The 25,697-nt window shown below is 42.3% G+C and overlaps 1 protein-coding gene across 2 annotated transcripts in view; it reads left to right on the top strand.

The window, feature by feature from the left end:
* DPP6 (dipeptidyl peptidase like 6) overlaps nucleotides 1–24,704 on the top strand; it is a 424,225-nt gene extending 399,521 nt beyond the window's left edge. The window contains exons 17-26 of one of the 2 annotated variants that reach the window (XM_075144168.1): nucleotides 6,172–6,219; nucleotides 10,322–10,420; nucleotides 12,750–12,819; nucleotides 14,792–14,986; nucleotides 15,724–15,778; nucleotides 16,672–16,777; nucleotides 17,621–17,679; nucleotides 20,147–20,219; nucleotides 20,319–20,392; nucleotides 22,482–24,704. In XM_075144168.1, coding sequence (XP_075000269.1) covers nucleotides 6,172–6,219; nucleotides 10,322–10,420; nucleotides 12,750–12,819; nucleotides 14,792–14,986; nucleotides 15,724–15,778; nucleotides 16,672–16,777; nucleotides 17,621–17,679; nucleotides 20,147–20,219; nucleotides 20,319–20,392; nucleotides 22,482–22,628 — 926 coding nt within the window. In that variant the 3' untranslated portion in view covers nucleotides 22,629–24,704. The remainder of the gene's footprint in view (nucleotides 1–6,171; nucleotides 6,220–10,321; nucleotides 10,421–12,749; nucleotides 12,820–14,791; nucleotides 14,987–15,723; nucleotides 15,779–16,671; nucleotides 16,778–17,620; nucleotides 17,680–20,146; nucleotides 20,220–20,318; nucleotides 20,393–22,481) is intronic. The other variant, XM_075144169.1, reaches the window with a different exon arrangement.
* The last annotated feature ends 993 nt before the right edge of the window (nucleotides 24,705–25,697 follow it).

The raw sequence follows: 25,697 nt of genomic DNA, 5'->3' as shown, positions 1-25,697 counted from the left end.
AGAGGAAAAGAAACTTTGTCTTACAAAAGGGAGCTAAAATAATCATCTAGTTTATCCTACTGGCTGAGAGCTTTGGGGACACATGACTGCTCTAACTATAATGGGAACACTCATGATTAGTAGAAAACAGCTTGTTGGAACAAACCCAAAAAGGTGTAAATTGGAGTCACAGCCAGTGTAGCTTCAAGTGGGAAGGCAGCTCCTACCAGAAGAGAGAGACACCAGTAGGAATTACATCAGTGAAAACAGAGTTATATTTAGAGGGCATTTGTCGATACTTTCATAAAACACAATTACCTGAAGAAGCAAGGGAGGGTCTTCTCAGACCCGGGGTCCCATGTCCTTCTGTGTTTCAGTGACCACAGGACAGACGGTGGGATGGAGCCGGTCAGTGTCAGCCCAGCTTCCCACACCACTGTTTGTAGGCGCCTCTCAAAATCCTGTGGAATGGACTGAGGACCTGACCATGCTTATTCACTCGAGCAACCTTTTGAAGAACTCATCAGACCTATTTTGTGTAGTATAATTAAGGACAAATCTCTTGCTCATTTGCCCTCTAGACACTGCTAACTGAAGCCGCCTCAGAGCAACCAGATTTATTTCTGCTCTATGTAAAGAGCATGAAATTTATTGCTCATCTCAGATGGGGCAGAAACAAGCAGTACCATCGGTGTGGTTTGTGCAATCCTGCGTGTTGCCCGAGAACAAGACAGTATTGATCATTTTACAAGACAAGTTACATTTGAGGAAGTAAAGATTAGATTACAAAATTAAATGCCTTGGGGAGGGTGAATAGCAGCACAAATCTGTTTGATGTTTGTGTCAACAAGGTTGCCAAAGCAAACAGCATGAACATCTGTCTGTAGCATAGACTGGAAAATACTGTAAACGGGAAAATATTTTAATTGTAAGCAGTGGTTCACAGAACTCCCCATGTCTTTATTTATTAGGCTGATAATATCACCCCAACATATGAACTTTATGCAGCACGTATAAATAATTCATGGATTAGCAAATAAAGAGATCTGGAATCTGTACACAGAGATGGCTGTTGCCAATTATCTCACTTGTGCAGAGCCAGACACTCTCAGCTCCCATTGCTTGCAGCTGCTCTTTTAAATCATTCATCAGCGCTTAAGAGATATGCTGGTGGCGCTGGCAAAGAGTATTTGAATTTTCATTGTTTACACACTGTGAATTTAGCTTCTGGTCTGAAATTATCTGCCACATTGAAGCCTTTGAGAATATGGATGAGAAGAATGAGACAATTCCTCTTCTTTTTCCTTTTTTAACACTTACATAACTTTGATTACCTTTTTTGCAATTTTGCTTCATATTCTTTTTATAATCACTACTTCCATTTTAAAGTTGTAGCCGATATAATTCTCTATGCTGTTTAGATCATGAAAACATCAGGAATACTTTGGAATATTCTCTTAAAAGTGTTACAAAACAAATGTCTGGTAAATATTTTGTTCAAAGTTATATGATTTTCCATTTTTATTCTGGAAATCTATACGTTACCACCTAAATATCTAGAGTTGCTTCTTTCTGATAGTGTTTAAGTGGAAGCCTCTTGGAAATAATAATGAAAGCTGCTTAAAAAATTGATGACAAGCCACAGCCAATGCTTTTTCTTGTCAAATTACTGAGGCACTGAGTTTCTGTGCACTTTCAGATGTCAGCAGGTAGTACTTTCTTGATGATAAATTTGCCCGTGTCGTTATAGTGATATGGCTTAATTTATTTCTAGCATGGATAATGACAGTAACGTTTTTAAAGTCAAAGGCCTTATGATAAAACCATACGTTTAGCTGTATTAATTGAAAATCTCATTCCTGTAACTAGATATTTATGCAGCATTATTAACTATGTGTCTATCTGGGAATGTATAGAGTATGTCTATACGCACAGAAGTTCTCCTGTTTCGGTCCTTTCTCTTAAGCTATAAAGCAGCAGCGTTAAAACTGCTGTCAAGTTTCTGGGGTTAGCTGGAGGAATGCTGGAGCTGAGGAGAGGGGAATGGAACCTGCAAGCCAGGTGAAGAGGTTCCAGCTGATAGCGCTCCAGTGCACCCCATCCCGCTCCTGCCAGAGGGATGCAGAGAGGGATAACGGGGTTACAGAGCCCGTACGGTGCCACCCAGCGTCCTAAAAATGTTGGAGGAGGTGGCAGGGAGCAGCAGTGCCAGGTCCCACACCTCGGGGTGTATCACTGCCCTGCTTGTAACTACCCCTCTGCAGCCGGGGCCAGGAGAAGAAATCCGACCGCATCCTCATCCCCTCGTCGTGCAGGGAAGTAGCCTGCTCGTGATTTTGGGAACAGTCACCCAGGTTATGGGGTATGCGCTGGGTCTCTCTTACCTTTTCACATCAGGGGCAAAGCAGCTCGGTATCTGCTTTACTTTCTTAAAGTGGAGCACTTTGTGGTTTATTCTGCAAGGAGGACAAGCAAATGCTTAAATCCAGCCTGCACCCACTGCTCCCATGCGCTCAGGACCTCTGTAAGCAAGAGGCAGAGTTTGCAAAGTTTCCGAGGGGGACGGGTAGACGCAGGCGCTCATCGGCGCTGATTAAAGAACAGAAGCAGCAGACTGTGCCAGGGCTCAGGAGTCCCAATCAAAGCCCGTTTGGAAGGGCTCTGGAGAGAGGAGACACGGAGCAGAGGATGTCCTCGCCCTGCTTCTGTCAGCTCCCAGCAGTTCATTGAACAAATTAGGTTTCACTCTCAGATCCGCAAATGACAGTGGATGGCATTTACCAGATGGCATGTGTAATGGGACTGTCACACCGTTATAGGTTTAAAAATAAAGTATGAGAGGCAGCTAATGAATATACACTTCCTAATTTCAAGAATTTCGTTCTATCCCTGTCAGGCGTTAGGCACTCGACTTGTGAGTGTTGAAAGACTTTTGATCTGTGTGTACTAAAAGACATAGTCTAGCACGTAACTAGGTTGTTTTACTTTAAAAACTGGCATTGAAATAAGCAATTTACATCATTCTTAAAAAAAGTGATTTTTCTTCTTAATGGCTTTCAACCCGCTCAAAAGTGACATGTATTGTTTAACTGGAATGTCATCATTGGGAATATTTAATATCGAACGTAATCTTTCTCACAAACCTGGTGATTCTAGTCTGTAGATTTCTGTCTTTACCATTTTTCCTCATTTGTTGAAAAATAAAAATTGAGCAACTCAAAAGTCTACTTTTTCAAGGATACTGATGCATATTTTAAAATATTTTTATTTGATATTACTTCAAACTGAATATCTTTTTATGGGACCTCACTTTAAAATATTGATTTGGGGAGATGACAGTAAGGTAGTGAGAGACTAAGGAAACACAATATATACTACATGGAATTTTCTAAACTACATACTGGCTTTTTTTTATATTTATTAGTTTCTCACAGTTTTTCCAGTGCCAACACAAAAAAGGAAGAATAAATTAGAAAATAAAAGGATTATATGCATTGTATTTTTCTCTTTATCCCTCTCCTTTTGTTAGGCATTTTTGTGTTAATTAAAGGACTGCTCTAGCTCCAGTCGAAGTCATTTGGGAGGATTCCTTTTATTTTCAGTGATGATTTTATCATGCCCATGATGAATTGTTTATTAGGTTTGTTGCTTTTCCAGCAGACTGGCTTCTGGGACTGCAGAGAAAAAGCAGGGCAGATTTATAAATAAATATAGTCAGCATATCAATGTATATTGGTAGTAGAAAGGTAAATCCAGTTAAATCCTGGTGAGTAAAACATGGTTTTCCTCTGTGCATTATAGTCACTTAGCTCATTCTAAGAAAATGGTGCAAACAAAGGAATCGGATTGTTAGTGAAGAAAATTCTCAATTACTAGGAAATAAAAGTCAGGCTGCCATATCAGTCAGCTTAATTATAAATAAAACCTTTTTCTGCCTCTTCTCTGTATAGGTAGAACACTCTTGATTGTACGCAGGGGGACGTGGTTTCCTGGCAGCACAGGGAAAACCACTGCCACAATTATACTGTCCTAAAATCTTTCTTGCTCTCAAGAAATTATTTCACTTACCGAACCAGTATGGATGGCTCACAGTAACCCGTTTTTATTGCTATTTGTGTGCACACTGTCAGTTACAGCATATCAGGGGCTTTTTCTCAGCCAGCTCTACACAGATTGCTGGTGCACATGACTGGTGATCATGCAGGATTCGCTTGTAGGTTGGAGGACTCAAGTCATCTTAAAGGGGCTTGAATCTCAGTGAAGCTGTTTTAATTCTGAAGCTTAAAAAACATTGGATTTTTTAATATTCAATGTAATTCAACAGCAGGTTTCCCCTGCATGCCAGCAGCGTGCCACCAGACTGTCAGAGCCCGAGAAAGTACGAAACACGGTTTCTAACAACCTTTCCTCCATGGGTCTTTTGTACAGACGGTTCCAAATTTTGCCATCCCCGCTGGCTGCTCACCCTCATCGCATAGTAAGTTGGAACTGGAAATACTGTACATACAAAAGAGAAGACCTGCCACGAAGACTGGTGGGGCCGCACCTCGAATACTGTGTTCAGTTTTGGGCCCCTCACTACAAGAAGGACATTGAGGTGCTGGAGCGTGTCCAGAGAAGGGCAACGAAGCTGGTGAAGGGCCTGGAGCACAAGTCTTATGAGGAGCAGCTGAGGGAACTGGGGTTGTTTAGTCTGGAGAAGAGGAGGCTCAGGAGAGACCTTATTGTGCTTTACAACTACCTGAAAGGAGGTTGTAGCGAGGTGGGGGTTGGTCTCTTCTCCCAAGTAACAAGTGATAGGACAAGAGGAAATGGCCTCAAGTTGCGCCAAGGGAGGTTTAGATTGGACATTAGGAGAAATTTCTTTACTGAAACGATTGTCAAGCATTGGAACAGGCTGCCCAGGGAAGTGGTTGAGTCACCATCCCTGGAGGTATTTAAAAGATGTGTAGATGTGGTGCTTAGGGACATGGTTTAGTGGTGGACTTGGCAGTGCTAGGTTAACGGTTGGACTCTATGATCTGAAGGGTCTTTTCCAACCTAAATGATTCTATGAGTCTATGATTCTATGATCTAGGATCTTCACCCACACATGGCGTGGGAACCCTCTGTTCCTGCTGGTTTGGATCTTTGCTGAGTGTATGGATGATCTTTCCTCAGCTGCTCACACTTGTGCTGCTGCATCATATTACATTATGGGCAAAGGGAAGGGAAGTAAGATAACCACTATCTCTGAGGTTAAGGATTAACCATTTCATCATCAGTGCTCCTTCCACCGTCATGAGCAGTATTGTCAAACTCATTGGAAAAGCTGTGAACAGGTATGGTAGTAACCTACAAGAGGCTATGGTGGGTCAGACCGAAGCTCCTTTTGGCCCAGTGTCCTGTCTCCATGAGCAGTCAGCAGATGATAATTAAAAAACAGAGAGAAGGAAGCTGGCAACTACAAAATGAACCTAATCTCATGCACCATCCCATTTTTCTATCAATCAGCCACTTGGTGACTTTCTGAACAAGAAGTTGAATCCAGACCACTGTGCTAGAGACTATAGCATCGTACAGCACCCTGTGCTGAAGACTATAGCGTCCTGTGGTAAAGACTATAGCATCCTAAAGACTGTAGCATCCTATGGCAATGAATTCTGTGGTTCACTTGTGCATTGCATAGTAATGATAATCCTCTTTGTATACTACTGACTGATTTCAATACCCAAATGCTGCATTTTAAGACAGCATATGTGGTCTTTTTTAGTGCAAGAGCCAAACTGGTTTTAATTCATTTAAAAAAACCACAAAAAACAAAACCAAAACATTTGCAAAACAGCAACAGTTATCCATAGCATATAAAATGTAAATGCTTTGTGCTGTGATGTTTGGGTGTCATTAGAATAATTTAAAAAGCAAGTGATTTAATTGTGTTTGTGCTAATTATAATGTTTACAAATTAGGGAAAGATGCATTTAGTGGTCCATTGGGAAAGGGCTTTGAAACCTCGCATGTCTTCAAGTCTACAGTACTGTCATTTATTCATAGACTCTTTCTAATACCAGGGTGATTTGCTTTTTAGATTACTCTTGCATGGAAAGCGAGTCTCAGGAGTCTTCAGCTCCGTGGAATTCAAAACCAGGTTCACTTGTGTCTGTGTGTGCTTCGATAGATATTTAACCGAGTTCTTTTCTTCTTCTTTTCAAGGTCCCCGAGTCCCGATGGTGACCGTTCACAACACGACCGATGCACAGAGTAAGAATGGGCTTAAGCCTTGCAATTCTTCAGAGTAAAGTAGCCAGGCAGGACACTGAGATGTAGCTGCTTTTTAGAAAACTTACACTAGCGGGGAGCCCAGACTCTGCCTAGATGCAAGTCTTGGGGTACAAAGACAGTGGTTTGGGCATGACATTTGTTATCAACTTCCTCAAAAAAATGCACAGATCTGTCTCTCTCTTTTTGTTAGTCTTTCACAAATATTGATTTACGTCCTACTCAAAAGTAAGAAATATTTAGCTTAATCTACGATTTTAAAAAAATCGCTCTGGTACGGATTACCAGGTTGAAAGAGATAACGCAGAGGAATGAGCCCCTCAGGTTGCACCTTTGCCTGGTTTCCTGATCTCTTCACAGGGATTGTAGCACTTATTTGTTCAGTAGGGCTTTTTTAATGCTAGTGATTCACACCTACACCAGTGTGAAGCTGGAATTATTCCAAATACAGGTTTCTTCCCTCAAAATCTTTGGTACTGGCTGTAGCCATTGCCATACTGGTTAGGATCCCTGTGGAGCCCAGAGAGCCATGAGGTTTCTGGGGTTCCTCCTTTACACTGTAGCAATACAGATTATCCAGAAAGATCAATTTTTTACCCCAAGTCAGCATGGCAGGGGCCCTCAGAATGACAGCCTTTCTTTGTCCCTTCTCTCTACAGGGGTCTTAAACCAAGGTGCCCCTTTCTCTCTTTCATGAGTCTCAGGAGACCACAGCAGGGTGTGAGTGAGTCTCACGTGAAACCAAGGTTTATCTGCTCCTGTCATTTTGATAGGAGACCCTTATCTTTTCGTTTTAATGTAGAGTTTAGCCCAGCCGTAACCTGCAGTTAGGGACTTCAGGCATTGCTGTGATCCAAATAATAAGCAACACCTTCATTCCAGCTGCTCTGTATGTGGCCGGTTTATCAGGTATCAGTTTAGCTTAACTGGAATTACAGCAACTCATTGCTGTTGTATCTGCAAAGGAGCAGAGCAAGCCAGGGAACTTGGCTCCCAAACTAAAGGTTTTCTGTGAAATGCTGAGCTGCTTAATTTCCCACTGAAGGTGGAGAGCGTCAAAGGAAAAACTCCTGTGGCACCAAGACACATAAGAAAAAAGCACAGGATCCATCTTGCTTTATACAGTTTCTGTGACTTTTTATTCCCTGTTCTCTCAATTTCTGTTGGCAACATGCATTTCAAGTCCTTACTCCACCTAGAAAAGTTTTGCTTATAAGCAGGATGGTGAGAATGCAATCCAAAATTCTGACTGAATTTTTTAAAACAGATTTGTGGCATATTATATCCTTTACCATTAAAATAGAAATACTCGGCAGTGTTCCATCTAGTGTCAACAGTGTCCAATACTGTTAAGGAGATGCATTGTACATTTAACTCTAATTTATTCTCCCATCCTTTTCAATTAATTTGTTCCAATTAAAAAGTTCCTTTGCAGAGAAAGACATGCATAAAATTTAGCAGCATCTTGAAACAAATTAGGTTAAAGCAATGTACTGCTGTGTGACTGTCCTGTAAGGGCAGCAAGAAAGATCTTTGCTGCCACAGCAAAGCAGCACAACGCACCCTGGACCGTGGCTTAGACCTTCTGCCATCATCTTGCTTATGGGATGACTTTAAGATAAATATTTCATTTCCTTGTGCCTCAGTTACCCCACTGGTCTACAATTTCTGGGTAAAAGTGCTGTGACTTTTTGTTCATGTTCATGTTATTGCTGCTGGCAGTAGTGGGATAGGGGTATAGCTCCATGTGTCAGTCTGGTCCCTTATGAAACTACTTCTGCTATAACTAAGCAAAAGTTGGCATTTGTAGTTATTCTGGCCTACAAAAATACAAGAATTGCTTTTTTAAGTAATACTGAAAACAAATTGCAAGCTTGAGCTTTCCAGTCTTTCTGCACCCGTGACCACTCATATCTCAGTCTGTGCTCAAGGGTGTACCAGGTCATCTTCTTCCCAGCGGAGACCTGACCTTGCTAAGCATAACTCCAGAGCAGCCCTGGTGATGCCCGCAAGGCTCTTCAGCCCACAGAGGATGTTGCCACAGGGCCGGGAGAGTTTCTTAGCTCTGACCTACAGCTCCAAAGTGGCTTTCTTTTTTGACGCCTTAAACATAATACCTTAATTTTACCATAGACATGGAGACAGCTGAGTGGCTATAACAGCATGTTCAGGATAGTGCTCTCATGAACTGTGTTATAGCCTCCTGTATAGTTTTATAAAATACTTTTAGGTGAATAAAATGACAGATACTATAAAATAGAAACAGCAAATGAAGGGCTTGAAAAAGTAACATAAACCACACCAAGACTAGTTTTATTTTGACAGATATATATGTATAACATTTATTACCTAGAGTCTAGTCTTGCACAGAACACATCCCCTACTGAAATTCATGATTTTCTGCATGTGATTATCATTTCCCTTGGTTCCTTTTTTTTCCTCTCATTCTTTTGCTTTTGAATAAAGAGCAACCGACAGTTGCATATTACTGAATTTACTTATTTAATATGAGCCCATTACTCTATAAAGGGAGTTTGCTTCTGTATTCTGCAATAATCTGATAATAGTGAGTTGCACTGAATATTATAGCATGCTTACATATAATTAAGCAATGACCATTTGTACTCCACAGACTCAAGCTCCCTGTAGTCCTAAAGCAGAAAAGAAAGTCCTTTAGGAGATATGCCAATCTTTTTTATTTCCTCCACAGTCTTCCTGGCTTTCTGTGAATGCAATTATATGAACAAATAAAATGGCTTGACTAAATTCCCCTACGTGGCAAGCCCCTTTCTGCTGATAAAGCTACTTGTGTGTGCCATAATTAAATGAGAATCTTAATATTTAACTAAACGTAATAGGCTGTTGCTTTGGCACTTTTGTGGGGGTTGTGGTTTCAATAGAATGAGCCAGGCTTTTCAGAAGCAGGGTGAATAGTCATTGAACCAATATAATATTGCTGAAAGATCTGTGAAATGTATTAACTGGGAAGGGCATGTTTTTGTGCTGTGCCTGCCTATTCAACAGAGATGGGCAATGAGAGCATGATCATCAGGTACCGTAAGTATTATTTGAAGAGCTGGGGTTACACATCTATTTATCAGTGTGTCTCAAAAGGGAGGTTACAGTCAATGAAACACATAATTCGGTGTGAAATCTCAAACCCTCCTTGGGTTCATGCAGCAGAGATAATGCCCTAGATCCCCCTGGTTCAAACCCAGCCTGATGCCACGGGGATGAGCACTGCAATGGGCTCCCCAGACCAGGATTCACTGCCACCACAGTGGGATCCCCCCGGCCCTTGAATCCCTCCCCCATGGGGCTCAGGAGCCTCACCATCACCAGGAGACATTTCCCACCACCTAGGACATACAATGTCTCCTAAAGATGGGCCCTTTTCTTATCAGCTGGGAAGGACTTGCTCTTTTTGATGTTGGAGGTGGCCGCTTTTTCTAGAAGAGGCTCAGCCCTTAGAGCACATGGCCGGGATGTGGGGTATAAAAGTTAAATCCTGGGAAGGAGGAAGGAATCCTCTATTTCAGTCCCAGAGAGTCCTTGGATAAGACACACAAGCAAAATGAACAATTCTTGAAACACTCTGAAAGCCAAGAGTTCTCCAAAACCTGACATTGCAGGTTTGTATGATCTTTGTCCAGTCTTCTCTCCCCATGATTTTCCTTCTCATGGATTTTCTCGTGTGGCAGCACAACCTTGTCCTGAAGCCTTCCATAGTCACCTCCCTTTCCCCATTCATTATGTGTAACTTGGGCACAGACTTGAGGACTTCTTCATTTGATACCTAGCTTTGCATGGCAGGTAGATGTCTGACTGGGACCCATAGTACCGCCTCAACACAGGAGGTCACGTTCCCACTTGCTGTAAATCAGCTGACTGTCACTGATTTCAGGAATACAGCTTTTTGCAGAACCTGGAAGGGGTTTCAAAGACTTAGACGTCTGTCAGGACTAGAAGGAAATTCTTTCATAAGGAAACTTGTGTTACAAATATTAAGGTGGCTATAAAATGTTAAAATGCTTTTTCACAAACAATGCCAAAAGTTTTTGTGATCTTGTCCTTCTTCTTTCAGAAATTTTTGAGCTGGAGGTAAATGAAAATGTGCAGCTGACTGTAAATGACAGGCAAATGCCTAAGGTAGAATACATGGAAATCAAGATAGACGATTACAGTAAGTAGCACTTTTCCTCTCTCTTATTTTTCTTTCTCTTTTTCACTGCTCTTTCTGTGAAATGATACAGTCATCTTGGCTAGACTAGCTGGGGGAAGAATGACTTTGGCTCTCAATAAACTCACACAGTTTGCAAAGCACTCTCGTAGGATGTGCTACAGAAGGAGGTTATTACAGAGACAGGATTTGATGAGAATGCAGCTGAAGAAAGGCAAAATGATAGGGTTGGAGTTTTCTTTTTTTCCTTTTAAAATTTTCTTCGTAGAGAAAAAGCCACTCTGGGAAATGTCACGGTGTGGTGCCCCCGTTGTTCAGGGCATTTGCTGGACTGGTGTATCATTTGAGATGGGTTTGAAGTGGGATACTGTATGTGCTTGCTGGCTATAGCTGTGGCCGCCTTTCAGTATACAATACTGAACTGCAGTGAGGGAAGACAACTCGCCAACGACTGCCCATCAAAGTCATTTAGGATTCTTTGAGAAAGACATATCATTTGAGAGGGTTGGAAAAAAACAGCTTTATGAGAAAAGCCAAATGAGATTTCACCTGGAGTAAAGAAGGCAGAAACTTGGAGCAGTTTATACCTGCAGCTGGTGCATTATGTGTACCACTTGTGTAATCATTCCCCACATATCTATATGCCAAAGAGGACAGAAAGAGAGAAAAGCCTAATGGCAAACAGCCAACATGTAAGCATTTTCTGTCTGTCTCTGTAGTTGTACCTGAAACAACCTAAAAAGCATCTCCTCTGGCTGTAAGCAGATATCTTACCTATATGTCAAAAATCCACATACTCAGAGTTGTGGGATGGCTTCCAAAAATCCCAGTTTACGTGTATGGTGGCAACTCTAAAAAAAAAAAACCCAAAGACCCTGGGTTCAAACTATGACCTAATATTTCCCATGCCAAAAAGGACTGTAGCTCTCAGATCGGATGCAGTGGAATGAAAGCAGTGAGGTGTGATGGATGGCAGGTTACTAATTTTGACAATTGCCAGGTGTTATAAAATGTGAAGCAAAGGCTGGGAGACAGTTGCCATTTGAAAAGGACCATAATGGCCCTAAAATGTTCTGCTTGCCCCATGGGTGTTAGGAACATAAACCAGTGCATGAAATAACCGGAACAGACCTGCATTTCCAGGACTTATGGACAGGAAAAGATGGGGAAGGAGCCTGTTGTAAAGATCACGTCTATCCCTACCGTGAGCCAATTCGTAGTGGCACTGGCAGCTTATTAGGAATATCTCAGCTTGATGCTAAATTTCTTAACTGCAGGTATCATTGAAACGCGATTCTGGTCATTTAACCTAAAATATATATACGTGTGTGTAATAAATACAAGCTGGTCGCAGCCATGTGGCTGTCCTTCTGTGCCCTCCCTGTGTTTTCGAAGCTTTGGGCTTAACAGCCTTGGGAACACTGCACATAGTGCTTAGTTATATTTAAAGTCAAGCGATGGCCTTTTTGGCCGTCCCTGGGCCATTGATCCAATTTGCAGCTATTAGCATTCAGATGGAATAACTAATTAGGCGGAGTGTCAGACAATGATTGCAAAGCAAACCACTTAAACCGCACGGTTAATCTTTGTATTAATCTACTGAAAATGCTCCTAATACCGACTTAATTGCTGGGCCTTTGCTAATCTGGATTGTAGTTAACATTTTAAAAATAAATGTGCTCTCATTAATATGGAAAGCATTTGTATGGCAGTGTTTTTGGCTATCGATACAAAGCCACGGGAAGCAGTTAAATGAAACTTTGGTGAGCACGTCCCTCACTTACTGGTTCAGTACCAGTATAACGACGTGGGCTTCAGCATGGTTACCTCCTGTTTTACAGCAAGATTAAGCCCACTGGAAGTTAGGATTAAAATACATGTTTCTCTATCTGTCTTCACACCGTTATAGCAAAATAATCCTATTCTCTCCCCCCTGCCACCACATTTAATTGGGTTTTAAATTATCATTTTCATCGCCAATTTTCCCCCTCCTCTGCTGCCCTGAAATATTGATTTCTGTCTGCGTCACTCATCCAGCTGCCAAAAAGGAAAATTATAGCTATTGCCAGATGTTAATTGAATGCTGTAAAAGTGATGCATGACTGAACAGCTCGCGCTGTACTCCCGATTTACATTTCTTGTCACCTTGGCTATTATAATATGGGTCTTTTCTTTGACAACATCTGTGTTTCTAAGTTGTTATTTACCAGTGCCTCTGATGAAATGCCGTTTTGTTCCTGCTCATAAGTGGCCAAAACACCAGAAAAATCTATTAGAGTTATGTCAGCGTTCCCACACTGAAGACATGTTGTTATTTGGTTTTTTTGCCTAGAATTGCCAATGCAGATCTTAAAGCCAGCAACCTTTTCGGACACCGCACACTACCCCTTGCTTTTGGTTGTGTAAGTTCTTGCTCATCCTTTTTTTCTGTTCACATTATTAAGGCAGCCTGGAAACCTTGGCCATGATCTGAGCCTTTTAAGATACGAATGCCGGACCGCTTTAGCACCTTTAAGTCCAGCACGTTGGTCCCTACCCCCGTCTCACCTCGGAGCTGGGAGAGGCTAGACGTAGGTCCCTTCTCTCCCGTGTTTGAGCCAAGGGTTTCAGCTCCCAGGAGGGTGCCCTAGTGAAATCCTGCAGAGTAAATTGTAGGATTTTGTAAAGTTGTTCCGCATACACTTGCAATTCAGTAATTTTGGGGGCAGAAAGAGGAGGGGGAGGAATAAAAGATGGACGTTGACTTTCTGTCCCAGTGCTTAGGGGCACTCGCCCTGCACTTAACAGGTAGTTTTCGAGTGGGATGCAGTCAGCCTTATTACAGCTTAAATTTTAGGCACCCTCACACAGCAATCCTTCCCATGTAAATGCCGGTGTTCCCTGAAGTGATAGTAAAGAGAGAGCTAGAAACCTTTGAAGATCTCCACGACGTTAGCATTTATATTAGGTAGGTAGGATTTCCTCTCGGCAGGCATAGCAGATGGGTATTTCTTTATGCTATGTTTAGTAATAATAGTACACATTACTGAGTTTTTTCTGGCAATTTGAAAAGAAACTGGGGGAGGGAAGTCACTGACCTTGGAAGAACCTGCTTGGCCCTGGCTGCGTCCCACTGCATCGCTTGCTCCCTGCCAGGGAACACCCCATGAGAAGCCTCATGCAGGAGTGATGAATGCCTGAACACCATCCTGCACACCCCTCCATGAAGGACAAAAACACTGCAATAAGCGTGTCGTTACATCACAAAATTACTGCAGAGAAAATGTACTTCATTATACAAGTGCTTGAGGAAGATTGGTACTCATCAAGCTAACAGCACTTGATTAGGCTGCCTCTGAAGCTGGATGTGCCTGGGTCTCGCTTGAATAAATGCAAATGACTGAAGTCACATGCACATTAAAATCCTGCAGTGAGTTGCCTGATGTCTCCCAGAACCCCCAAAAAGGACAAGAAGTAGATGGAAGTGCCAGTGGCTCTACAGTAATCCCAGTCCTAAAGTATTACTTATAATCATCATCATCATCTCTTGATTTTTCCGAGCTCTCTGGCTGAAGTGGGGTCAATATTTCTCGAGACAGTTCCCCTGTACAGGATCAGGACCTAAGCAGAAGGGTGAAGAGGGAGTCTTGCCCACCCTTTCCCCTTACCCACCAATTTTGGGCCAACCTGGGCATTTTTAAGCTGTTTGTTTTATCGCTTTAAAAGTGTCTTTTCCCTCTGTACTTGTGTGAAGCAGTGGTGACAGAAGTGATTGACAGCTCCATCTACAGATGCTTTCAAGAACCCTGTAGGAGAGGGAAGGTCTGGGCTGGGAGAACGGGGGCAGCAAATGAAACCCCAAGGCTTACCAGTAAAGGAAAGGACGATTGATGTCTGCAAGCTTCATCCAACGTATTTTGGCAGTGCCAGCACACCGCAAAGCCAGGCTCCTCACAGAAACCCCTCCACCAGAAAAATACCATTTTGGGGAACGTAGAAAATAGATATAGCTTAGAGCAGGTGTAAAAAGGGAAAACTCAACTGACCTCTGCGTCGCTGCCCTGGTTTACTCGGAGGAGGAATCCTGCCCCGTTAGTGATGTGCTTGCTAGGTTTGTTCAAAGCTCAGCTCAGCGCAGCGATAGCTGCTGTGCCAAGAGGGAGGCAGAAACCAACCTGCAGCTTCCACCCCAGCCTCAAAACCCATCCCACACAACCAGCCTTCTGCACATCATCATTGCAGAGACCGGTCTCCCCATCTTGAAATCTGCCCTGCCTTACGATGCTTGCAGGAGCTGCGGGTCCCCATTGCCACGGCAAGCTCACGGCCCCCGGGGAGGTTGTTTGGCCCGTGCTTGGTGCTGTTGCCTTTGCTTGATGCCTATTTCTGTTTCAGAGATGGGACGCCTGGCAGCCAGATCGTAACGGAGAGATTTGAGGTGACGTGGGAAAGCGTCATGGTCAGCTCTCACAACGCCATCGTGCTGAAGTTCGACGGCCGCGGGAGTGGCTTCCAAGGCACTAAGCTGTTGCACGAGGTTAAGAGGAGGCTGGGCCTTTTGGAAGAGAAGGATCAATTGGAAGCTGTCCGGTGAATAACACTGTTATTGAAGAAATTAATTCATGAATGATAATTAACCCAAGACTGTCATTAGTCCTGGTTACTTTAATGGTGTGTAGGGGAGAGCAAGGAGATGGGAGGGAAGGACAATGTAGTCGTACAGCTGCGACCAAGTGGTGGCATGTGAGAGAAAGCTCACGCCAGCCAGTGCAAAGGGAAGGAAACAAGCCTTAAACAGAGCTAAATTAGAGCACACTTATCTGTATCACGTGTTCAAAGCCTATTTATTTTTAGCTCTGTACAGTCATACAGCTACAAACAAGTAAGCTTGAATATCAGCTCCTACATTAATTTTTTGCTGTCCTGGTAGTTGGAAAAAATCCATCTTTAAACCCTTAAACATTTTAAAACAGAAAAAACCGCGCAGAACCCTAAATGTCAAGTCCTGTCATATTGTTAGATTTATTCTGCACATAAACACTCTAAAAACACTATCAGAGTAGTGCAATAGCATCAGCTTTATTATGACTTTCAGAGGTCATGCAGGTTATTTGTTGCCATTGCTTGGTCAAATCCAACACAACAAGTTGCAAGATTAAATCGAACAGAGACTCATGTGAAAGCAGCGTGTGGCAGCATGAATTTAGATTGTCTACATCATTTTTCTGCAGCCACCCCAAATTCAAGTTGATAAAAATCACACTATGTTTGCTATATCTAAGGGAAAAATATTTTTAACCCATTTTTTCTCCTCTCTCATGTTCTAGGACAATGCTGAAGGAGCATTACATTGATAAAATGCGAGTCGGTGTGTTTGGGAAGGTAACGTTTTCCCGTTGTTCCTCTGTGCTGTTCTAGTTGGCTGATGTGGCTGAGCTAAATCCTGATTTATTGAATATGTCAGTGGTGACTTTTTTATTGTTATTTATTTTTGAGATAGACTGCTGCTTGCTCAGAGATGTTAAAGATGAAAGCTTTCATTTTATCAATGTATTCGTCAATTTTTTTTTTTTAGATTAACTTCCAAGTGCAGAAAGTGACTGTTTGTCAGAAAAACACTGACAGATAATTAATTATGTTTCCCCCTTGCAAACTTTCATTTCATTTTCATCTTGTCCCTTAAGGCCTGTGGGAATGTGGGTAGATCTAGCTCATGTCGTACAAATGTAGAACAACAACATTGATTTCTGAGGCTGATTTGCACCCCAGTGTGTGCCCAGCTGGGAAACAGCAATTGCGAAGTACACACGGTTTGAAATGAGAATGGGACTGAGAGTAGAAATTGTTTATTGTGGGAGATACAGGCTTAGAGTGGGCGAAGAGACCTGCACGTACAGCAGCAGCTCTGCGGGGAATTGTTAACAGCCTGACGGCAGATGCTGAAATTGTGATGTCCATTTTAAATAACAAAAGACTAGGGTAATATTTTGGAGAGGTAACGTATCTCATTAGTCCTACATCCATAAAGTGGGATGGAAGGAGGCAAGCTCTTGGGCACACAACCCTCCTGCCTTCAGGAGAGTGCAACGAGTATAGAGCTCATCTTCAGCTGCATCTGCTGAAGCCAGGGACATGTCCCTTGTTTCGTGTTTTTTCAGGGCAAGGTATTAAGCGCTCTGTAATGGCTGAGAGTCTCAGTTGCCCTGTTTCTGTACCCAAAAGCAGCAGCACCTCATAGCAGGACCACTGATGCCCCTGCCCTTTTTGTGTTCTAGGATTACGGTGGCTACCTAAGCACTTACATGCTTCCAGCCGGCGAAGAGAACCAGGTGTTTGCCTGTGGAGCTGCTCTTTCTCCGCTGACAGACTTCAAACTATATGGTAAACCCCATCCCAGAGCCCACAGACGCTCTTGCTGACCACAAATGATGTTTCTGCCCTAACCTTCCCCAGTTATCTTCTCTTTCTTCCCCAAGATCCTGCCTGGTTTGTATTGTGTGTCTTCTTAGGACTAGCTATAAATCCTTTTTTCCCCCTCGAGCAATTTTGCTGGCACCGGTGGGGATAATTAATAATAACTTTTATTACTCACTCCTTCTAAATAAAGGAGAATTGGCTCTAAACCCCTCCAGCCTCTGACACCAACCTGCACCACTGCCTTGAATGTGCTTCTTTCTTGCCTGAACCATCCGTCCGTGGGAGCTGTGGTCCCGCCTGCCCACCTTGTCCTCTCCCTGGCGGCAATACTCCACTGTGCGAGGCGGTCCTTTCTCTCAGGGACACCAGTTCCCTTTCCACTTAGTGCCAGTGAAAATCAGGGGACTGCCATGAACGTCAGTGGTGTTAAGCCAGCCTTCAGGTCCCCCTACAGTTATCCCTGAGACCAACGGGAGCTTGCAGTAGACTGTTGATGGAGATGGCCCCATATGAAAGGAGAAAGGGACACAACACGATAGTGCTCTTCTCTCATATCTTGGTTGCATTAAGGAAAAAAAAAGGGGGTCTTCTGTGCCTTATTTAGAAACCATAAGTACATGGTGATAATGAAAGACTGTAGTATCATACATATTCTTAGTGCCTTTTGAAAAACTTTTAGAAATATGTCCTGTGTAACTAAGGCAATGTTAGAAAAGAAGATCTTTTTTAGCATTTGCAATATTTGACTCAGAAGCACCAGTATACTCACTTATGACTGAAAGAGCTGTTTTCTTTTTTTTTTCCAAGCTTCAGCCTTTTCCGAAAGATACTTGGGCTTGCATGGGATTGATAACAGAGCATACGAGGTAACTGCATGGACACTGCATTTCCCTGATAAAATGTGAACAGGGTTTTAACTCTTCCTCAATGTGTTCTCTTTTGGGGAGGGAAAAAGGATATGCAAGATGGACTCACTAGTAAAACTCCGTATTTAAAAGGCAGCAAGGTGTCCTTCAGCCTGCTTTCTTCTTTTGTTGTCTTAATAGTAACGATGGATATGTTTTTTATTGATTAGCCTTCATGTCTGCCTCCCTAAATTGGGTAAATACAGTTATTCCAGTTTTACAGATTGAAAGAGCTGAGGCTGAGTAACTCAGATGTGCCCAAGTGGACACGATGTCATGGCCTCCTTTAAAGTTCTTCCCAATGGTCTTGCCACTTTGATTCTCTCTGAGGTATAATTTTTGACCCAAAGTCAAGTGAAGCTCAGCTTCTGTTGGCTTTTCCAATGTAAGCACAGATGCGATATGTCAGGTAGGCAGAACTCTGTGCCAGAGTTAAGCAGGACATGGAAAAAGAGACATGGCATCAGTTAATGAAGATACTGTTTAATATGTATGATGGGATCAGTTGGTTCGTGTCTTCTTTCCTTCGATTACTTGGAGGAAAAACCTAATAAAGAATATTCACACAAACAAAATTTGTTAAACAGAAAACATTGTTAAGCCTTGTCTTCAGCTAGAAGATGTGAAGGCAGCAGAGGTTTGAAACTTTTTCTTACAGAGAAGGCAGGTAGCACCCCGTGCCCCTGCACTGGAAGCTTTTCCTGGCTGTCTACATACTGAGTTCATTGCATCTCAGATTTTGCACTCATGATCTCTCGATCTTTGCAAACTCTTTTAGTCCTTTTAAAAATTTGAAGGCAGTCAGTAGAGGTGAAAGCAAGGGAAAATATTCCAGAAATGAGAGCTTTGTCTTGCCATGCGCTCAAAAGCTGGCCTAAGCAAATAGTGGTACTTTTGGTTAACTCGGGGTTAACTGCTGGAACAGCACCTGAGCTCTCTGCAGAGCGTGGCACTGTTCTGGGTAGGCACCCTAACTGATGCACACCTCCTACACGCTACGTGAATTGTTTAGGGAGAAGAACTGTTCCTAACCCATGGATCAGACATGAACTTTATGAGGGTCACATAATCCAAGCTTGATGTAGACTCCAAAAAAGCTGTATTGTTGTGTGGTAGGTTACAACTGAGGAGCAGAAAGGAAGGAGCCATATAGGGGAGAACAGAGTGAAGATATGTGCATACACCATCACAAGACTTAAGCGTCGCAGCCAGCAATCTGAGAATGAGAGAACTCATTCATTAAGTCCAACAACAGAGGGAAGATCAGAGGGCACCCTTGCAAAATTTGCAAATGCTTTCTAAGTCCATACAGAGTGTGGAGCTGTAAGAAAGCCAGAACAGGCCTGCACCTGCCAAAATTTCCAAAACTTGCCTCTAGCACCAAGGAAATACGCAGGGCCACTTCTAATGTTCAGGGTTGCTTTATCGTTTAAATGGGGAGAGATACACGTAATCTGCAATGTAAAGTGACAGTGACCATATCTCGGTAATACATGCCAGTGTTTTTAGCCAGCTAATCTGACCTCCATAGCCAAGCATGGAGGGTCCTGTTGCTGTGGAAGATGCACTTTATCTTCTGTGGAAACCACATAAGACAGTGGGAAGATGAAAAGAGGTAAAAGACAGGATTGATACAAGGGTGTCTTAACTGAAAAATACATTAACTCATGTAAGTGAATGACAGCTAGGGAACCTGCATTTAAACAGTGAAGGAAACATGAATTTAAGTTGAGACAGCTATTCTTCCCTACCCTCCTATAAAGCGGTAACATCTGTGATTTGAGACGTACATTCCTCTTTCCACTCCAAGACTTTTTTGGAGTCTTTTGGAGTCTCCTTGAGACTTGTATTCTTCTGAACAATGCAGCAAAAAGTGGAGAAGTCCTTCATTTCTCTTACCCAGTACCATTTGCAGTCACTCAGATTTGTATTTCCCCCATGCATCTGAAAGACAGTTGGGGGCAAAGACATTCTCAGCAGTGGACACTTGAATTTAGTATCAGATCCTCCCCCGGGCTGTCAAAGCTCATTGAGGTTGGCTTTCAAACCATACCAAAGTCACTCCAGCTTTCTGAAGAGTTCTTAGGCATAGGCACCTGGGCACGCTTTTCATCGGTGGTTTGTATTCACTGGAAATTCACTTTGACATTTTCTATGTATTCTGCAGTTCAGGCTTTTAGTGAACATTATCAGAACAGACGAGGGTCTCTGACCTCTTCTTGCTGCTGATACCAAGCCTGGAAGGACAGGGTGGGGGTCTATTTTACCTCCAAATTGATTCAAGTAGCCAAGAGAATATGCTGTGTTGGTGTCTGCTTGTTATCCCTGTGATGAAGTATCAAATGGAAATAAGTGTTTCTATTTTCTCCATATAAATTGCTAATTTCTAGCAAGATTTTTGATCTTATTGCAACCTTTACCTTCACAGATCACCAAATTAGCACACAGAGTCTCATTACTGAAGGAACAGACATTTTTGATCATTCATGCTACTGCTGATGGTAAGTTAGCCCATCATTTGAGCTCATTATATGTTTGGGATGGCTTTGATTTTTCTTAATTAAATTTGCCTCTTTAATGATTGTAATCTGTTTTTACAGAAAAAATCCATTTTCAGCATACAGCGGACCTTATCACACACCTAATTAGGGCAAAGGCTAATTACAGCTTGCAGGTACAGTATGTGTTTCCTTTTTTCATATTTGAACAGTTATTTCCCAGTTTGAACTCAAACTGCTGTTATGAAGCAAGCTTTGAAAAGCCACTTGCAAACACAGCCTGGCAGTAGAAATAGCACCTGCATATAATGTTTCCCTATGTACTCCCATGCTAATTTGATACCACTGTTTTGGTTTGGACAGTTGTAGAACAGTTATTAAATTACAGTAAATTAGGTTTCAGAAGACGTATCTCTAAGGAATTGATGCCTGTTGACTTCCTTTGGGAAACAAACTTTCTTTGGAACAACAGGCCAAATTCAGGATGAATTACAGGGAAACAGGCATCTAAATTAAATCAACCAGAAAAGTTAAGGAGAGAAGTGTCACTTAAATCTGACATCCTGCTGCGAACAACATACTCTGGTCTAGAAAGCCGCTTTTTCCACCAAATTACGTCTCTGATTTGCTGAATGGCCCATGTACAAGCCATTAAATCTTCCAAAATGAACCCATCCACCAGCCATGGGGATGGTCCCTGACCTCTGCTACATCTCAAGCCACAACCACGAGAGTGCAACTAGCCCAGGATGGAACCATGCCAGGGACCATGCTACAGCTCACACTATAGATGGTTGTGTTGCAGTGCCCAAGTCCTACTAACGCTTGATTTACTGAATACCAGCTCCCTCTGGCTGCATTTCTGCGGAGCTTCATGTGATGGGTATGCTCACTCCATCATGCTCCAAAGGCAGACAGGCTGGAGCACAGGCGCGGGAGCTAAGCAATGAGCCCAGCACACGTTGGGTCAGCACAACAGTGACAGAGGCACCCCTGCATATTTCCCAATGCAGAAGCATTAGTACTTTAGAGCTTGAAGCCACTGATGTGCTAGAGGCACCTCAAAGATTAGTTGAGGACTGAATAGAGGGCTGAGGGATCTACGTCTTGGATTGAGGTACTCAACAGTGAGACACCTTAGTCCTGCCTGCAAGGATCCAGCCCTAGAAACTTATTTTTCCCCCTTCAATATCCTGGTCTAGGCAACCCATTACGATCCTGTCCTGGTTTCGGCTGGGATAGGGTTAAATTTCTTCCTAGTGCTGTGTTTTGGATTTAGTATGAGAAGAATGTTGATAACACACTGATGTTTTCAGTTGTTGCTAAGTACCCTCCTAGTCCAAGGACAGCTCCAGTGCCTACTGACTGAGCTAGGTACACAAGGTGTGAGGGAACATAATCAGGACAGCCAGCCCAGCTGGCCAATGGGGTATTCCATACCATGTGACGTCATGCTCAGTATATGAATGGTAGGCGTCATCCAGGAAGTACCGATCGCTACTTGGTTATTGGTCAGCGCGGGTGGTGAGCAATTGCATTGTGCATCACTCGTTTTGTATATTTTATCATTATCAATATTATTTTCCCTTTTCTGTGCTATTAAACTGTCTTTATCTCAACCCACGAGTTTTTCCTCACTCCTACCCTTCCGATTCTCTCCCCGTCCCGCTGGGGGTGGGGGGAGTGAGTGAGCGGCTGCGTGGTATTTGGCTGCCTGCCACATTAAACCATGACAGATCCGCTTCATTCCTTCAACACATGCAGAACTTATCTGTTTCATTAAAATGGAAAGTTGTGTTTAAACTATTTCATTTCTAGCTTCCCACATTTTTTCTATTTAATTACTTTTCCAGCAAGCTTTATTTCAATTTTTTACTTAATGACATTTTTTCTTTAAAGCCCTCATTTTAGTCAGTAAAACCTAATGCCTTTTCTCTCCGCAGACTTGCATGGGTTTTTTTTCAGTTTTCACAAGGAGCAAGCACTGTGATTTGTAAGTGTGGTCTGGTTCTGCTTAGCCTGAACTTGTTCAGAATGGAATTAAATGGAAAATCCTCCCCGAAAAGGTTCCTTTTGAAGGAAGATGCAAGTCTGCGCTCAGAGCGCTGTGGTGCCTGAATCACCCTGGACCTCGTGCATCTATGGGAAGACACACGGTGCTGAGGAGAAGCAGTGGGTTTGCAGGCCAGCTTGAGCTGCAGATACGGGCGGTCAATCCTGAGACTTTAAGCTCCTAACGGTGTGTATTTTCTTGTTCCTTTGCAGATTTACCCCGATGAAAGCCATTACTTTAGCAATGCAGCATTGGAGCAGCATTTGTACAACTCCGTGGTCAACTTCTTTGTAGCGTGTTTCCAGGTTCAGGACAAACTCGCGATAGCCCCACTGAAAGAGGAGGAGGACGACGATTAACCCTACTTGTCCGTGCTAAGCACAAGGCAGATCTCTCTAACAATATGCAACTGGATCATTTTCCTGAAGAAAGAGATGTTATGTTGTTAGCATGTATTTAAAGAAAACTGAAAGCAGCTCATCTGCTTTACTTGACAGCAACTCCTTCCTAAATGGAAGAACATTAAGCATGGTGAACTCAGCAGAAACTGCTGTCTGAAATTAATCCATCACAACCAACATCTTCTTTTTCTTTCCTTTTTTTTCCCTTTTTTTTCTTTCTTTTTTTGTTTGCCACAAAGTGACTTCTAGTGTGGAAGTGGCAAGACATTGAACTTGAAGGAACACCCCAAGAAACCGCTTTGAGGACTGGAAGATTTAATGTCCCTTTGCATTCAAGCAATCAAGCAGTAGCAGTGAAATCCGTCATCCATATTAAGGTTACTATAGTTAGCATCACACTGTGTCAGAAAAAAGATCTAACCTAATACATGGAGAAGATTATAGCACAATTATTTTAAAGGATACTGATTCACACATACTTGCCTGCTCTTTCCCATGTTCAGGAGGTTTCTCATTGCTATAGGACATACAAATTCAATTGTACAAAATATCGCTATAGTTACACTGATCTTTACCTTCCTGTAATTATTTCTTAATTTTGTATAGCTTTTACTTCTGTTTTCTTTGGGTCTCATGCTTACCTTATTAGCTTCTCAGCTTGTTCTGGATGGGGAAAAAACATACACTGAATTAGCCAACTCACTTTAGACCTTAGGGGTCTAAAGAGGCAACGGGGGTCGAGGTACCCAGACATTAAAAAATCTATTAGACTAAAGCAAAGGAAATCTCACACTCATGTTCCCGGCATAGCCTTTGCCTGGGAGACTGAGTATTTTCTTTGGCAGCCTTGAAAAATATGCACATAAATAAGCTAAATCAGCTTAACATTGAGATATTTTTATTGTACTATAGAAAAATATGCGACGGTCACAATTTTTTTTTTCTTGTTTTAGTATTGGAACAATTGGTTGGCAACCTGTTGGGGAACAGTTAGATAAGGCTATGGTAGCAGGAATTTGTACCAGATACTTCACAGATCATCTCATAAAGCCGTTTAAACAGAACCAATGTGCAGAGATTTATTGCACATGCTGTCTGTGGCTTAGTTTTATTCCAGGTCAATGATTAGCACATTCCAAATGCGTTTAATTATCTCTTCTCCTCATACTAGCTACATACTACTAAAAGAAAAAAAATGGGAACATTTTTGCTTTAAATTGTCTAACACTTCATTATAGCCGTGCAAAGCAACTTTTAAAACTTCTTCTGAAAAAATTCAACTCTCAGAAAGAAATCCAACATTCATTCACTTCCACTTACCACGTCATAAGAATTTTGACCAGTGTCGCTCCTTGTAAAATATTCTGACCAAATGTACAGCCAGTATTAATACTGTATATTTCATTTTGTTGTATATAAAGGAATGTCAGTCAGTTATTTGTCAGGTCCCCGATCCAATATTAGTCTTGTGTTCAGCATGCATGCGATAACACTTCTTTGCTGATCAGGACTCTTTAGAAGTACTAGCTTGGAAATATAACAATTAATGTAATTTCTTTTCTTGTTTTGACAGCTTGAATGTCAATGCCGGTTTCTACTTTTTACATAGTACTGTGGGTAAACTCACATCCTGACAGCAATGATGATGTTTCCATTGTGTTCTTTAGTGTGTCTTTTTTATTATCATTATTTCAAGCTTTGAATGTTGGTTGTACTTTGACCATCATGAAAAATATATTGATAAGCCACAGAAATGACCTAGTTTGGTTTTGATTATCTTCTTTAATTTACAGTGCATCGACATTGTGTGAACAAGAACTACGGTATAAATCTGCTTTATCCGGCAAAATGCCAAATAGACAATAAGAATGCTGCGTGTCCAGATTTTGCTACACCGAACAGGCTCAAAAGCCTGAAATGAACTTGACCCAAGAAATGTAAAAATCTGCTCTGTCCACAATCTTTTGTAGAAAGAACTTTAGGATGTGGCATGGTAGTGTTTGTTCATTCATGGAATAAAACATTATTTTACCACCTTGGTTGCTACTGCTGTTATTTAATGTTAAGTAATTAAATAAGCATCAAGTTGCTGGAAGTGCTATTCCTGGGTGAACTGAGCCCAAACTCCAGGGTGTAGATCAGAAAAATCAAAACAAGCCTTTATAAATAAATACACATCGCCATTTAGTCTGCCTGTAACCTTGGGAAATGGTGTCACCATGGTAAATAGTGACTGCTTTTGAGGAAAACATGAAGGAGCACAAAGTGGGTTCAATTCCAAAGTAGTAGTTTATGATAAGACCCCTATCACCCTCTAGTTTTTGGTGAAAATGCACCTTTCCTCCCTTTCTGGCTGCTGACCCCGGTGCTGGAATACCTGCTGACCTGGCACACGGGCTTCCTACGGCATCAGCCAGGCACAAGAGCTTCACCAAAGGGATTTTTGCTGTTTCATCCTTTGTCCCTCTTCCCAAAAGTCGCTTGTGAGTTATGCAGTGGGAACAAAGCACTAAAACTTACTGAGTCTGCCATAGCAGATTTTTCTGCAGATGATTCTCCATCAGGAAAGGGGCAAGCAAGAGGAGGGAGTCATCCCACCCAAATTCAGATATTTGTTCCCTTCAAGCCAAGAGGAGAGACGTATACCTGCCAGGGCCATGCTCACACACCTCCCTCGAATGAGCAGCAGCTTGTCTCTGTGCCCGTTTCGCTCCGCTGGCTGCGGGGACGGGAGCGACTATCCCAGACTGAAACAGCGGGGGGACAAGTTGGGGCCATCCCTAGCTGTCCCCTGTAACAGCACTTTGTGGACTGCAAGATCGTCTGGATGTTCCTACACCTTCTTTACACCTGGAAAGGAAATCCTTTCATTTCATAGATTTCCTAGGAAAATGGAGATTTTTGCTCAAATTAGAAATCCTGGCTATGACTGTACCCTACAATATGCTGCCCTCTTCATCTCGAACAATAACTTCAGGAAAGATTTAAATCTGCACAGACATCTGTGTCTCTAGGCCTAATAAAGAC

This window comes from Calonectris borealis, chromosome 2, assembly GCF_964195595.1.
Source record: "Calonectris borealis chromosome 2, bCalBor7.hap1.2, whole genome shotgun sequence".
In the NCBI taxonomy this organism is placed as follows: domain Eukaryota; kingdom Metazoa; phylum Chordata; class Aves; order Procellariiformes; family Procellariidae; genus Calonectris; species Calonectris borealis.
The sequence above is the reverse complement of the archived record's forward strand: the minus strand, read 5'-3'. Positions and strand labels throughout refer to the sequence as shown.